This window comes from Humulus lupulus, chromosome 4, assembly GCF_963169125.1.
Source record: "Humulus lupulus chromosome 4, drHumLupu1.1, whole genome shotgun sequence".
NCBI lineage: Eukaryota > Viridiplantae > Streptophyta > Magnoliopsida > Rosales > Cannabaceae > Humulus > Humulus lupulus.
The window spans coordinates 246894055-246910246 of record NC_084796.1 but is presented as its reverse complement, the minus strand read 5'-3'; the positions used below and the strand labels follow the sequence as shown (position 1 = coordinate 246910246).

General features: G+C 29.6%; 1 protein-coding gene across 1 annotated transcript; it reads left to right on the top strand.

Annotated features, from left to right (window-relative positions):
• The first annotated feature begins 13030 nt into the window (after positions 1-13030).
• LOC133833140 (uncharacterized) lies at positions 13031-14745 on the top strand. Its single transcript, XM_062263395.1, has 2 exons — positions 13031-13528; positions 14500-14745. Exons 1-2 carry the CDS (start codon positions 13031-13033, stop codon positions 14743-14745), a joined length of 744 nt encoding a protein of 247 aa, XP_062119379.1.
• The last annotated feature ends 1447 nt before the right edge of the window (positions 14746-16192 follow it).

Below are 16192 nucleotides of genomic sequence, written 5' to 3'. Positions count from 1 at the left end.
AACTTTAGAGCAACTCCAACCAAAAAATCCATTTCGGTGTTATTTCAAATACAGTGAAATTTTAACATCATATTTTTTTTTCATTCCAATCATAATACAAAAAATTACAAAAAAAAATATGTATAACATTATTATATTATTTTATTAAATCATAATCATTATTATTATTGACATATATAAGAAATATTAATATTAAAAGTTTTTAGTGTCCCACCAAATATAACGAGACACTGAAACTCATCACCAAAATGAGGAAGAAATTACAATTGAATTGGAATGTTATTTGATGATAAATTAACACCATTTTAGCGTTTTCTCGTTGGATTGGAGTTGGCCATAGAGAGTTAAAATTTGGAAAGTTATTGTTATTTTGTAAATAACAAATGACCAAGGGATTTTGAAGTAAAAAATTATTTTCCAATAAATAAATGTTATTTATATTTTTGGAGAAACAATTAATTGAGTAGACGAAAGGGGTATTGGTTGCTTACAAGGAATAACTAACCATAGTGTAATTCTCAACATAAAACAACTTCCCAATCTAAAAGTCTTACCAAGCATTTTTTATATTATGAAATTTGTGAATTTGTTTCGATAAAGAACAAACCTAACTGTTTTTTTTTTAGTTTTTATGATATAAAATTCAACGTGAATAAATGGGGTCAGCTGATGAGGTGTGTCATGACAAACTGACGTCATAAATATTATTCTAGTTCAAATGATTTGCATAATAGTTTTTTTTTTTTTTTTATAATGTCTAATAGATAATACTGTTACGTGTGTTTATTGGCTATTATAGAAAGTGATATCATTTTTTTCTTTGTTCAAATAAGACCAGCTGGTTCACGTGAATAGAATGTCTACCCAAGATGATAAAAGTTTGTTTCTATTTCAATAGCAATATATTTGACTTATGTTTTTTATAAGTGTCTTGCTCAATTTTTGACCACCTATGTACAAATTGAAATTATTTTACACAAATTGAGTATGGACGTTATTTTACGAAAAAATTATAAAAAACATGAGTTCAAAAAATAAATCATTTTGTCAAGACACTCAATATTAATTATGAGACAAATTTTAGTTTTACAATATTCATTATACAACAACAAATGAAAAGCTTGCACAAAAAGAAAAATGTATATCATAGCAAGCATAGTTTTAGTATTAAAAGCTAAAATATATGTACATATGTTTACACCTAATAAGGGATCCATCATTTTTGTTATAAACATAAAAATTATAACTATCTACTTTAAATAAAAATTACAATTATTTTTAGAAATTTTATTTATTTTGTGAGACTTAATTATTATATATAAAAAAAGTATTTTTGAGTATTTTTTTATTGATATTTGGTGAAAAATTAATTGATTTATAAAATATAATCTGTATTTTTAAATTTTTTTTTTTTTTTTGTGGAAGAGTCTTCCTCAGCCTAAAGCTTAGAGGTACTTATGCAAAGAAAAAAGAATTGGTCATCAGTCTCCACAGTCTTGATAATGAGTAATGATATGTGCATCCAAAATATGCATTCATATTTTAAGTGCTGATAAAGAATTTTTCTACCGCAAGTGTACGGTGTATTGCAATATAATTTTAAATTAAAAGATGTCGAACCCACAGAGATTAAATATTAAATTCACTAATTACTATTACTGTTAAGTCTATAATTTTAATTAGAAAAGTCAATAAATAAATCAAACAATAAAATAAAGAATATGAAGTAACAAGATAATCAATTCTAATGCTCTTGGAAAGTGATTAAATAAAAGATACATGTACTAGAGTAATGATTTCACTATTCAATTATGAACATGGTTTCTTTATTATCCTAATCAATTCTCCTCATTTGTAATTTCTAGAATTCTAATATAATGCATTTATCTCTCTCAAGCATATATGCAATTAATCTCAATTAATCAATATGATATCTCTATTCGCTATTAATTAATCAAGAAGTCATTAAGCAATAATTATTCTAAGCCAAATTCATAGAGTTCAAGGAATCTCTCAATCTCACAATCACTCTATGTCAAATCTTCTTATGTCCAATCTACGTTTATCTTTCTCAAGCATAAACCCTAGATTTCAATTCACAATAATGATGGCCAAACATTAATATGAGAAAATTAAATCAAGAAGATATGAACAAACGAGAAGAATTTCATAGAAATAATAATAAAAACCACAATTCAATAATCATAATAGATTCATCTAATACTCTAGCACAAAAAGAGTTTAGTTCTCCATTACAAACATAAACATAATAGCAATGTATTTGTTCATAATTAAAAACTAAAAATGAAAGGAAGAAGAAATAAACTAGATGTAATGGTGATGATCTTGATGATGTCTAGCCTCCTCTTCTTCTCCAAGCCTCTAATCTCTGATCTAAACCTCTTCCAAAAAACGTCCTTAGACCCTAATTAAACTTTTCCTTATATATCCCTTGCAAAAAGCCCTCTTTTGCCCTTCAAAAATCTCAATTTACGATTTCCGTACGGCTCCCGGTGCTGCAGCCCCTTAAACAGGCGCTGCTGCGCCACAAATGTGCCAAAAACGAGCTTTCTGTTTCAGTCAGGCGCTGCAGCCCTAATTCAGCCCAGAAATAGCAATACAGCCCCTGAATATGGCGATGCAGCCCTATTTCACGAATTTTTCATTTTTCTTCGTTTCACTTCCGTTTTGTACAAATTTCGCGCCACTTTTCCTTGGACCCTACACAAACATAACACAAGCATAAAACCAAACAAAACACCCTAAACACCTACAAATTAGATATAAAATGACACTAATAAGTGAATCTAAAATTCACTTATCAAGTGCACACATACCATTCCTCATTATCGAGGTGTAGGGATTGATTGTTTGTGATTGGAGTCTACTCGACATAAGCTGGCTCTTGTTTAATTGAAGCTCAAGTAATGCCCAGAGGTAATCTTTTCTGCAGACAAAGCAACAAGTTTTAGTAAGTGCTCACTCATAGAAAATCCTAGAATTACACTATTCTAGCCATTCTCTCTTCTTCTTCTCTTCTACTTCTCTATTTCTATCTCATGTGTTGAGAACCAGCCTACACTAGTTTTAGGTTAATCAAAGGCTATGTGATCCAATTTAGGTTCTTGATTATACTCTGCTACTACCGGGATTCAGGAGTTAGAAAACCTGAAAGAAAGAGTTGTTCTAGCTCCGCTACGTAATGTATGAAACTAATTACTTTACTTTGTATTTGTATCAATTTCATAAGAGCATGTTCTAGGAATTTGCATGTTTGTGTTAATAGTATGTGAATTACATAAAAATAAACAAGATCTTATTATGTGTATTTGCTTCATACATCTTGTATACAAGTAAAAAGGGGGAGTGAGTCATTTGACCAACATTCATGTGTGCCTAAAAGAGGTTTATTGGTCAAATACAAACACAAGAGTGTATTCGGCCATGGTCAAACCTGGATCTAAAAGGAAGTTTAAAAGATTTTCACGAAACCTTCAACTTACCTTTCAGCCAGGAAATTTCCACAGAACTTCCCAGAGATGAAAATCAATTTTTTTCTTGATTTTATTGTTTTTCCCTACAATTTACAAACAAACCAAGTCTGCCCGGAGCCTGAGTACCATTTTCGTACTCCCAAAAAAGTTTTTTCTAGGAAAATCAATAATCTGCCTAGAAAATTCTATAATTTCTAATGTTTTCTCAGGAACACAAACTATTTTCATAATTTACGACAGATTTGGCATAGAATGAAGCAAAAAAGTACAAGGATTTGATCGAGAACTTACTTGATAGACGATTTTGAAGAAACATTTGGAAGAAAAAAGTCACGGATTCCAAGAATGAAGAAGCAAGCTTTGGGTTTTTGAAAGTTCTTTAAGGAAAGAGAAAACTAGAGAAAGTGGGGAAGAGGAGGGCTATATATAGCCTTGCATGCATGCGACTAGAGGTGACGTCATTAGAAAGGTAAAAGGCATCATTATCAAGCAAAAGTGATGTCAGCATACTTAGGGAGTTGGAAAAATGTCGTTTGCCCTATCGGAAAAGGTCATCATTCCCTCGAAATAATGGTATTCCTTTTTCCAATGTATTAGAATATGAAAGGACTCTAGTTTGGTCGAAAAATGAAAGTTTATCTAGTGCTTGTCGCACTATGATAAACTTCAGGAGCAGATGTTTATCCCAGAAATAGACATGATGATGTGGCATGATGAAATGACACATGACAATAAGAAGCACTAATTTTACTAGCTCTAGTTGAATGGTCTCGACTAGAAAATAGTTCGACCAGAAAATGAAGAACTATCTCCTTGAATTCATTTGAATATGACTAAGGTTGCAGATCGAAGAAGTGCAAACTAACCACATGCAACTTGTTCAAAGAAAGAACACTGGTCGCATGAAGATTCGAGAAGCAGTGCCAATGACCAAAACAATCCGTATTTCATGAGATATTTATTTAACTATGTTTAGAATGTATTCTTTTATTTCTTCTCATTATGTGTGATGGGCCTAGTTTATACTTGTAAGGCCCATGACCCAAATAAAACTAATAAAATAAGATTTTTTTTATCGTTTTTATTTATAAATATTTATATGTCGATAAATTAGTATCATCAAGCAGAATGGAATGGAAAACAATCTATGGGTGCATCTTTTTGTCTTTATATATACACTACAACACGGAAAATAAAGTCAATCTTTATTTCTCTTTTTTCAATATACAGTTTTGATTAATTTTTAAATTGCAGATATATATGTAGCTTTATCATACTGAAATGATTGCCATTATTAGTATCAAACCAATACCGATTCATACAAGCAAAATCTTTTAATCGATAATTTGGACAAAGAATCCTCGTAGAATTTTTTTTTAGTATTTATTTACAGGATTAAATCAGCAAAAGCCACTTGCCAACAAGTGACTAAGGGTCTGATTGGTTCGCGATTAGAAAACTGTATTTTTGAAAAGTGGGATTCTGAAATGAAAATCTGAATTTAGTGACTGAAAACATGTTTCTGAAAATGTGATTGGTTTAACGTCAGTAAACTGTTTTTGAGTTTTAAAAAACTGAATCTGTGATTGAGATTAAATTTGAAAATATAACAGAAACTGAATATGTGATTGGTTTAGCTGAAAGTAAAATTTAATTATATTGATAAATTAAAATTTAATAATATTGCATTAATTAAATTCATAACAATATTGCATTGTCATTAACTTTGATTTTTTTTATATTAAAGTTATATTTTTTTAGGACACGATTGATTAGTGATTTAAAAATTGTATTTTGAAAAAGTATGATTCTGAAAAAAGAATCTAGATTTAGTGTCTGAAAATATGTTTATGAAAATGTGATTGAATGTATTGTCCGTTAACTATTTTTTAGTTTTATAAAATTGAATAATTTTTTGGTAGAAAATCTAAAAATTGAATATGTAATATATATATTTTTTATTTTTTGTATAATAATAATTGAAGTGAAAATATTTTTTTATTTATTTGTTGTAATTTTTATTTGATCAATGATTTTTTTTAGCAAATATATTGTAAATTAGAATTAAATTATATTCTGTTATATAATTTTATAATTAATTATTTTACTAAATTTATATAGATAAAAATTTTAAAAAGTAGATTGACTTGTAAAAATGACAAAAGAAAAAAAATCAAGACTATAAGAAAAATAGCAAGATTTTTTTTTTTTTTAAATAGTAAGATTATACTGAAAACATTAAGGGGTTAATTGGTAGTTAATTCAAAAATATAATTTTAGAAAATTATTTTCAAATCAAATGATTTGAAAATAAAGAAAACAACAATTTGTTGTTTTCTCTTTTGCTGAAGGATTTTAACTTAGTTTTCAAAAACAGTTTTTTTTATTTTCTAAAATAAGTGTACCAATCAAGTTTTCATTGCTGTTTTCATTTTTTAAAATCTGAAAATGATAAAACTGTTTTTGAATCCCCTACCAATCACACCCTAAATTTTTTTATCAAAAAATATTTTAAAATACTGCAATGGAGTATGACTTTTTGCTTTTTTTTGTTTTTGAAAGGAGTATGACTTTTTTAATACCAACAATAATTGTCTTTCAAGAAGAAAACAAACAACAACGAGTAGTTTCCCCTTTTCTCAAACAATGGTCATTTTTTAGTATTTATTTTTATCAAGTGACCATTTTTGTTTTGTTTTGTTTTTACAAGTCGTGTTTTCTTTCTAAAGAAATTGTTATGTGTGTACGGTTATTGATAGTCGATCAGATCAGTTTGCATTTAAAAAAAAAAAGTAATTGTATTTACATATATAATAATTGGGACACACCCAAATTACACATACACTAATTACATTTACATTTAAAAGAAAAAACTATATTTGCATATTATTGTGAAGAAAAACTAGAATTAATTTGTACACTAGTGATAAAGTAGAATAATTCATTTACTGCTATAGACTATCTAAAAATATTACAAGAATTAATTTGAACAAACTTTAAAGTGATTCGACAAAGTGAATTATTATTATTATTAAAATAAATTATTCATTAAAAAATTCCAACAAAAAGTATTAATATGTTGCAATATGGTTTTCTTTGTTTTTATCCAAAGTATTAATACATATCAAACTTGGAAGAAATATTATTGAATGAAGCTTATTTAGGACTTTTGACTCCTGAACAATGATCTATATTCTTTTATTTGTTCGGTCCATTAAAAAAATTTCTTGAACTATTCACAGTATTGTAAAGTGGGATTTTTGTCCAATTTTTTCCAATGTGATTAACAGTATGGTGACGTGACTCTATACTTACTGATGTGTCTTGGTCACGTCGGCACCACATATGTAATTTAAAAATATTAAAAAAAAATCATTTTTATTAAAAATTAATAAATTTTAAATAAATAATTACACAAAAAATAATTTAAATCAAATTAAATCTTACAAAATTAATTTTTTATAAACTATGATTTATTTTAAATTTATTAATTTTTAATAAAAATTATTTTTAATATTTTTTAAAAATACACATGTGGTGCTGATGTGACCAAAAAACACCAACAAACAAAGAACCACGTCAACATATCATTAACCACATTTGACAAAATTGGATGGAAGTTCTATTTTAAATAACCTTGAAAATAGTTCGGAAAAATTTTTAACCGCTCGAAAAAATCAATAACGCGATAATGTATAAATCTTAAGGACAAAACACCTAAATAACCTTGAATATATAACATATATTAATAAATTTTGTATATTTGTACCTAGGTTATCGTATTTTTTTCAAGTCTTCTCACATGAGACATTATTTGGGGTACGTGATCGTCTCGAACATATGTCACAACACCAAGAATTAACAATGTCCAAGTACCCAAGTAGCAACTAATGCTACTAATGCTACTAGTATCCAAAATATTCGTACCAAGAAAATAAAGACAAAAGAGTATGGAGACCACAATCTAACAATATAAAATAACAATTATTGGAATATGGGTTTTAGAGATTAAAAGGAAAAAGATTTTGATTCTACTATATCTTTCTTCTATAGGGACTTTACTTTAACCCCTACTGGTAGGGCTTCAAGTGTTCTTGATTCGTGAACATTTTTTGACGCAATTTTTTTTATGACCGTGTATATTGTAGTTATTTAGAACATCCTGCAAATTTTAAGAAAATTTCGAATAGTTTACAGTGCCGAAAACTAAGTTTAAACATATTGTTGCACGCGTGACTAATTTTTTTATGCGCGTGGAAAACAACATGTTTGAACCTAGTTTTCGGTACTGTAAACTATTCGAAATTTTCTGGAGATTTGCAAGATGCTCTAAATAGCTACAATATACACGATCATAAAAAAAATCGCGTCGAAAACTGTTCACGGGTCGAGAAACACTGAGAGTTCTACTGGTAGGGCTTAAAGTGAAGCTCCTATAAAAGAATTCCCCTATATATATATATAGGGTATAGGGAAATTTCAGTTTGTACTATTTAAAAAAGTGCTAGGCGTTACGGGTGTTCATAAAACCGCTCATTCCGCACAAACCGTCCACACTGTACCACACCACACCGCAATTTGCGGTTTAGAATCCTTCGCGGTGCGGTTGCGGTTTGTATTTTTCCCAAACCGCGCGGTGCGATGCGATTTGCGGTTTTAAATTTTATAAATGCGGTTCAAACCACACCGCACCACATCATTATATATATTAACTTTTTTATATTATTTTTTTTCAATTTTATTTAATGCATAAATATTTGTATAGTATAATATAATATATACAATATCTAGAAAGAAATATAATGTTTCATAAGATGCTAACACATATTCTACTTCAATCTAAAGATATTCCTCCTTAATTAAAATAATATTTACTTTTATATTACATTTTTTATTAGTATGTTATATTTTTATTGTTTTGCTTAAAGTTTATTAGCTTGTTGTATATTTAATTATTTTTTTAAATACTCTATGGTTATGAGATTTATTATGAATCTTTCTTAATTATAATATTTAATTGTTAAATTATTTGGCGATAGGTATAAACTGCCAAAACCGCACCGCACCACACAGCATTTTTGAGGTGCGGTTTATGCGATTTGAGGTCTATGCGGTGCGGGTTGCAGTTTAAAAAATTGTTCAGACCGCATATGCGGTGCAGTCCAAAAAATTAGAGAAAAATTGCATCAACCGCACCACGAACACCCCTACTAGGCGTATTAATTTTTTAAAAATAATGTTACTTTTTAGTACTTTACCTAAAATACCCTTATTATTTCCTATCTCACATTTCACTTCTCATTTCTCTCTTCACTCTTCGCTCTTCCCTCTCTTTCTCTCTCTTAATTCACTCTCTCTCACCTTATGGCACCACCAACCAGTGACGGAACCAGAAATTATGCTCAATGAGGGCTTGGACAAATATTAATTCGAAACTAACAATAATAACTAATAAACTGTCCTTATAAATTTTCATGTTCAACAAAATAAAATAGGACACTGTCATAGAAAATAAAATAAAAATTACAATCTGCCTCGACGAGTTTTCATGTTTTGAAATCGTTGCATGATAACTTCATTGTCAAGGCTATTGAAGATGTAATTTTTAATGTACGTACACAAGTAAACAATTATTCATCCACTGATCTCTCATTCGATTACGCAATCTATTTTTCAAAATATTCATAGAAGAATACACTCTTTCCACCGTAGCAGCAACAACAGGTAGAATCAGTGCCAACGTAATAAGTCGATACACCAGTGGATAGACAATATTTTTCTTTGTCTCAACCATTTTTTGAGCACGATCGCCAATACTTTTTAAACCCAAGAACTTCTCAGTGGAACATACATCAATAATGTAAGTTTCAAGTTGATCATCAGGTTTCATAAGCTCAAAAGTAGAAAAATCTTTGGGATAATACTCAGCAAACCGGACCAACTTTTTTTTGTCAAAAGCTACAAATGAATCACCGGGGTACAAAGAAGCTAAACAAAGAAGTAGTTCGGTGTTTACCTCATTGAAACGTTCATTTAGCTCTTGAAGTTGGATATCAATAACAACAAAAAAGAATTTCACACGATAGTGATGTAAATTTGTATTAAATATATAATTATCTTGTGTTAATTTATTGGGCTGGGTTTAGTTTGAAATAAATGGGCTTAATAAATTTAAGTAATGCCTTATGTTTTATAAGAGCTATATACATTTGTTTTCTTTTAATATATATATCCATATAGTAAAGAAAAAAAGACAAGAATTAATAAATATCAATATGTATATGTTGTTTTTTTTTAATATTTTCAGTGAGGACTTAAGCCTACCCAAAGGCTTGACTGCCTCCGTCCTTGCCACTAACACTACCACCATACTAAATATTGTATTTCGAACAGATCTAAGCATGATTTTTGGGTTTTTTTTGCGATTTTTTTCAGATCTGAAACTCTGAAATCTACAAAAAAAATGACCTTGCTTGATGGTGGTTCGATAGTGCTCGATGCCAGCTCGATGGAACCTTCAAAATCATGATTTTTCATGAAAAAAATGACTTTGCTCGATGTTGGTTCGATGGTAGCTCGATGCAATTCTTGCAAGAGACATAATTTTTCACTCGGGTGTCTGTTTGGGGTGATTTTTTTTTTATTTTGGGTATTTTTTCAAGATCTATACGTTTGACATGTTCATATGCACATTTGTGAAGTGTGACACTTGTAAAAAGTACAAAAGTGCAAACATAGCTCATGTTTAAGACATCTTTTGGTATGTTTTCAAGTTTTAAACTTCCCAAATGTGCATATGAGCATGTCAAACATGTAGATCTTGAAAAAAATACCCAAAATAAAAAAAAATCACCCAAACAGACACCCGAGTGAAAAATTATGTCTCTTGCAAGAATTACATCGAGCACCATCGAGCCATAATCGAACCACTATCGAGCAAAGTCGTTTTTTCATGGAAATCTTGATCTTGAAGGCCCCAGAGAATGGTTGCTCGATGGGGCCTTCAAAATCAATATTGTTCATGAAAAAACGACTTTGCTTGATGGTGGTTTGATGGTGGCTCGATGGTGCTCGATGGTACTCGATTTGATTCTTGCAGGATACATAATTTTTCACTCGGGTATCTATTTGGGGTGATTTTTTTTGGTATTTTTTCAAGATCTACATGTTTGACATGCTCATATGTACATTTGGTAAGCTTAAAACTTGAAAACATACCAAAAGATGTCTTAAACATGAGGTATGTTTGCACTTTTGTATTTTTTACAAGTGTTACACTTCACAATTGTGCAAATGAACATGTCAAATGTGTAGATCTTGAACAAATACCAAAAATAAAAAAAATTACCCCAAACGGACACCCGAGTGAAAAATTATGTCTCTTGCAAGAATTGCATCGAGCACCATCAAACCACCATCGAACAAAGTCATTTTCTCATGAAAAATCATGATTTTGAAGGCCCCATCAAGCTAGCATCAAGTACCATCGAACTACCATCGAGCAAGGTCAATTTTCTGCAAATTTCAAAGTTTCAAATTTGAAAAAAAAAATCACAAAAAAACCAAAAAAATCATGCTCAGATCTGTTCAAAATACAGTATTTAGTGTCTTAAGTGAAAGAAACATCATTATATTTGAGAAACAATTAATTACCCATAAATTTCTACTCAAAAAATCATCAAAATGTATGTTTTTTTTGGGTATATTGTGTTTATCTCTACAATGTGGTCGAAGTTATAAAGGTTTTTCTGGTGTTGGTGGTGGTGTCGTTGCCATGGGTAGTGGTGTCGTGAGGTGAGAGAGAATAAATGGAGAGAAAGAGGGAAGAGAAAAGAGAGAAGTGAGGGGAAAATAACAAGGGTATTTTGGGTAGAGTGTCAAAGAGTGGCATTATTTTGAAATATATATTTTTTAATTAGCATCTTCTATAATGCATAGAATGTGAAATTTCCTTATATATTTGTGAATATGCTTCTGATTTTTTTATTCTTTTTCTGTAATTCCCCTTATACGGACTTCTTTAACATATTTATTTCACCCATTCTCTTTTTTTTTTCATTGATCCTAAAATTATATATCAATTTGACACAGAACAATCATGATCCACATGTACTATAAATCAAACTTTCTAACAAATCACACAAAGTCATACTAATCTTACTTATCAAGGTTCCTCTTGTCTTTTTTATATACAAATAAATATGAAAAAAATAACTAAAACTAACAAATCACGAATAAACTTTCTAAAACATTTTGCCTAGTTAAATATGTTTTCCATCGTCATCCTCTATAAAACAAATAAGGTCAACGGTTAGCACTTACCATTCCCTAGTATTCATATAAATATTGGGAAATTTTATTATAGGGGCTTCGAGCTCCACTAATTGAGATTTTGTGTATTAATTTTTGACTCGTAAATAGTTTTTAGTGCGATGTGTTTTTATGATTGTATATTTTGTAGTTATTTAAAGTATTCTGCAAATTTTTATAAAATTCTGAATAATTTATAGTGTCGAAATTGTTTTCCACGCGCATAAAAAATTATTCGCGTGTGCAACAATCTGTTTTAAACCTTATTTTCGGCACTATAAATTATTCAGAATTTTCTGAAAATATGCAAGATGCTCTAAATAACTATAATATACACAGTCATAAAAAAATCGTACTGAAAACTGTTCACGGGTCGAGAATACACAAGAGTCCTACCGATGGACTCTTTTTGAAGCCCCTACAATAGAATCTCCCTACATATATAGCATAATTCTTTGGTATGGAAAAAAAATTTGAACCTACCAATAGGGGTTTTTTTGGTTTGACACATGAAGAAATTATAGCCCAATTTTTTTATATGACAGGGTATATATTATAGTTATAGCAGACATCCTACCAATTCTCGAAAAATTCAGAATAATAAGTGTCAAAATCAGGGTTCCATGTGCCTAAATTTTTTTATACACGTGTAAAATAGACAGTTTGAACCCTAATTTCGACATCCTAAATTATTCTAAATTTTTTTAAAAATTAATGAGATATTGTTATACATTGTCATTTAAAAAAACTACCATAAAAGGTCCTATATATATATATAACTATATTGTTTGTCCGAATTTTCATCCCTTATTCGCTCTCTTCTGCTCAATCCTTTAGAGGGAATAACATTTCTCATACATGTGGTCTTATGTGCTATTGGAAATAATATTATAACACAGTAACTAATGATTGGTAATTTAATTATGTCCTATTGTATTGGATTATAATCATTTTTGTTTTATAGTATATTTTTATATAAAGGAGTATGTTTTGGCAGTCACTTTTATTACAATATAATATATCTATATGTAAATATATATCATAAATATGTTATGAAACACAGTTTTTTATAATACAATGGGCACATCAAACGCACATGCATGCATGTTTCTCTGAATTGTTGATTTCGTCTTCGTGAATGAGAACCCTAACTATATATATATATATATTTATAGCACTACAATACTTATAAAACATATATATACTGATCGATATATATATATATAATGGAGGAGATACGAAGTGCAGCAGAGGCGTATTATGAAAAGTCCAACGAAGGAAAGCAACAGGCTGAGGAGTTGTACCAATGGCTGGACACAAAACAAAATGGTTTCATAGGGTTCAAAGTTTATGGGGAAAAGCTCTACAATCTGAAGAAAAAGCTCAACAACAAGGGTGTTACTGATCCCATCTTTTTCAGTCTTCTGGACAAAAACGATGATGGGTTTCTAGACAAGCAAGACGTTATCACCTTGTCATATCTTATCAATAATGGGAAACTTTTGTTTTGCGAGAGCTGTGGAGCTTTTCTCATCGGCCAATATTTTAGCTGCGTCAAATGCTTCGCTTCTACAACCGACGGTTCATTCTACAAGCTGTGCAGCCGTTGTTACCACCGTGATATGTTCGACCACCACGCAGACCACACCCAGTTTACTGCTGATCTATCGCTGCTCATGAAAACCAGACACCACCGGGCTGCAACCAATCCTTCTTTGTTAAAGGTAAACTAAATCGATTTAGATTAAATATCCATCTATTTTGTGCGCTATGTGTTTTATCGAAATACAGATTTGGTACATATAGTTTGAAATTGTGCATATTTAGTACCCTGTACTCAAATTTGATCGATAAAAATTTATCAACATGATCAAACTGTCTTGAGTTATATGTAATTAAGTAATTAAATTTGAGTTTTAGACTCGTATAATTGAGGGTAGTCCAGGGTACAAAATATGTACAATTTTAAATTACAAAATACTAAATGAGCATTATTAAAAATATAGGATACCAAGTTTATATTTCGATAAAACATTACAAGTACCAAATGACTATTTACCCATCAATTTATATAAAAAAAAGATATATTATAGTTGCTAAATCAATTTATCAACACATGTTATTTAAAAAATGTATTAATTTATTATTGTATTTTTTAATTAATATAAATTTTAAATAAATAAACGATATCATATATTACTATTGAATAACATTAATATATTAAAAAATTAAACCAAAATATTGTCTTTAGTTTTTTAAAAAAAATTGTTAAAAGAATCCATTAGATTCGCACTTTGCTTATATCTATTATATAAAAATATGCATCTAACCGGTTATTAGTTTAATAGTTTTTTATTTTATTTTTAAAAAGTAAAATGATCATATTTTTTTAAAACATTATAAATAATATTTTGGTTTAATTTTTTTTAATATATTTATGTTATTCTTTTATAATATATAACATTTTTTATTTATTGAAAATTTACATGTTAATCAAAACGACATAATAAAAAAATGAACACATTTTTTAAATAAAACTAAGCAAACGTGCATTACATTTACTTTTATCCGGTATATTTATATGCATCGCATATTTAAATCGGTATGTACATACTACATAGTAGATTCCAAATTCTACTAATATTATTTTATTATAAGAAAGAAATTAATTAATGTCCCATTTTCTGTGGATTAGGACCCTTTCAAATTAATAAGTATAAGTTTGGCTACTTATCATCTTGTTAGTATCACTGGAGCTACAATGGGTACCGGCGCAGCTGTTGCGGGTACTGGAGTCGGAGTTGCTGCGGGTAGTGGCGTAGCTGCATGGGACTTAGGTTCTGCTTCGGATTCTACATCTGTCGCTACAGAAGCAGCAGATCCAAGTTCCTTTACAGATATCCTTTCCACAGTGTTTGAAAATGTGTTGAATTTTTTATAAACAACGAAATGAAGAGGCGTATGCCTTTTAATATTCACCTTTGGTTGTTGTTTGATGGACCCAAAACGGGTATGTTTAAAAATTTATATATCGCAAGCGCACGAATCGTCCATAAAGAATAGTGATCGTGTAAGCAAGGATGTCGAACCCAAGGGAGTTGTCTAAAATCGAAAATGAAACTATTTTAAATCAAAAATAATAAATTCTAACCTAGCTCCAAAGATTGATGAGTTTTAATATTATGAACATAAAATAAAAGATTGAAAAATAAAGTTATTTAAGAGAATAAAAATAAAGCAATAATGAGTAGAAAATAAGTGTTAAAAGAAAAGATTATTAAGATACTAGAATCCACAAAATGTAAGTTTAATAATATTTATTAGTATATTGATTCCCAAGTTTTAGTTATAGTTAAAATATTTTAAACTATCATTTTCCAAAAAGATTTATAATTTTAAGCACAAATTTCTTATAAAAAGATAGGATTTTTCTTCACTTTTCAAAATTATAATTTCAAAGCATTTAGTGTAAATCAATCTAATGAAATAACAAATAAATCAATGAACATTATTTATAAGGCAAAACATAATATTTTTGTTCTAAGCATGGATGTGTACAATTTAATGACACATCTTACACAAAGAATATTATGTTTATGCACTAATGAAGAACAAAGTGTAAATATGTTCTAACAATCTAAAATACAAGATATTTAAGATGAAAGAAATATATGTAGAAGAAAAATCCATAAACTTTGTTGTATTACAATGGAAATCAACATACAACATAAATATTACCTAGTTACAAGTTGCTTCATCATGATCTTAATAATCTTATGAAAAAGATTAGAAGCACATAACTTGAGTAGAAATTACAAAATAAAAGACATACATACTAGCAAAATGCTCTTGAAAAACCCAAATGGAAGAGAGAATGGTAGAGAGAAAATGGGAGAAAAAGATGGTAACCAAAAACATTAAGCACCCCAAATGGTCTTGAAAACCCTTATTTATAGCCAAAATGACATTATTAAAATAATCAATTTAAATTAAGTAAATTGATTAAATTAATAATAATATGGTAAATAGGAGTAAATTGTAGGAGTGATGATGATTTTGGGGTAAAAGTGTGTAGACAAAAGGGTAAAAATGTGGCATTTTGAGTATAGGGGACAAATGGTACACTTAGGAAATATAGGCTCAAAAAGTGGCATGCATAGCTGTGTTGGAACTGGGCTGCTTTGGGTGCCAGGCGGCTGGGTATGCTGCTGGGCCGTACGGTTAGTGGGCTGGTGAAGGCAAGGCCCAAGGTGGCTTCTGGCTTGCCGAAGGAATGAAGCTGATTGCTTCATCAAGAGGCTGTGACAGGTGGCGTTGGAGGCATATATGCTGAAGGAGGAAGGCGTGGACTTCATGGCTAGGAGGAGAAATGCTGAGAGAAAGGGAGT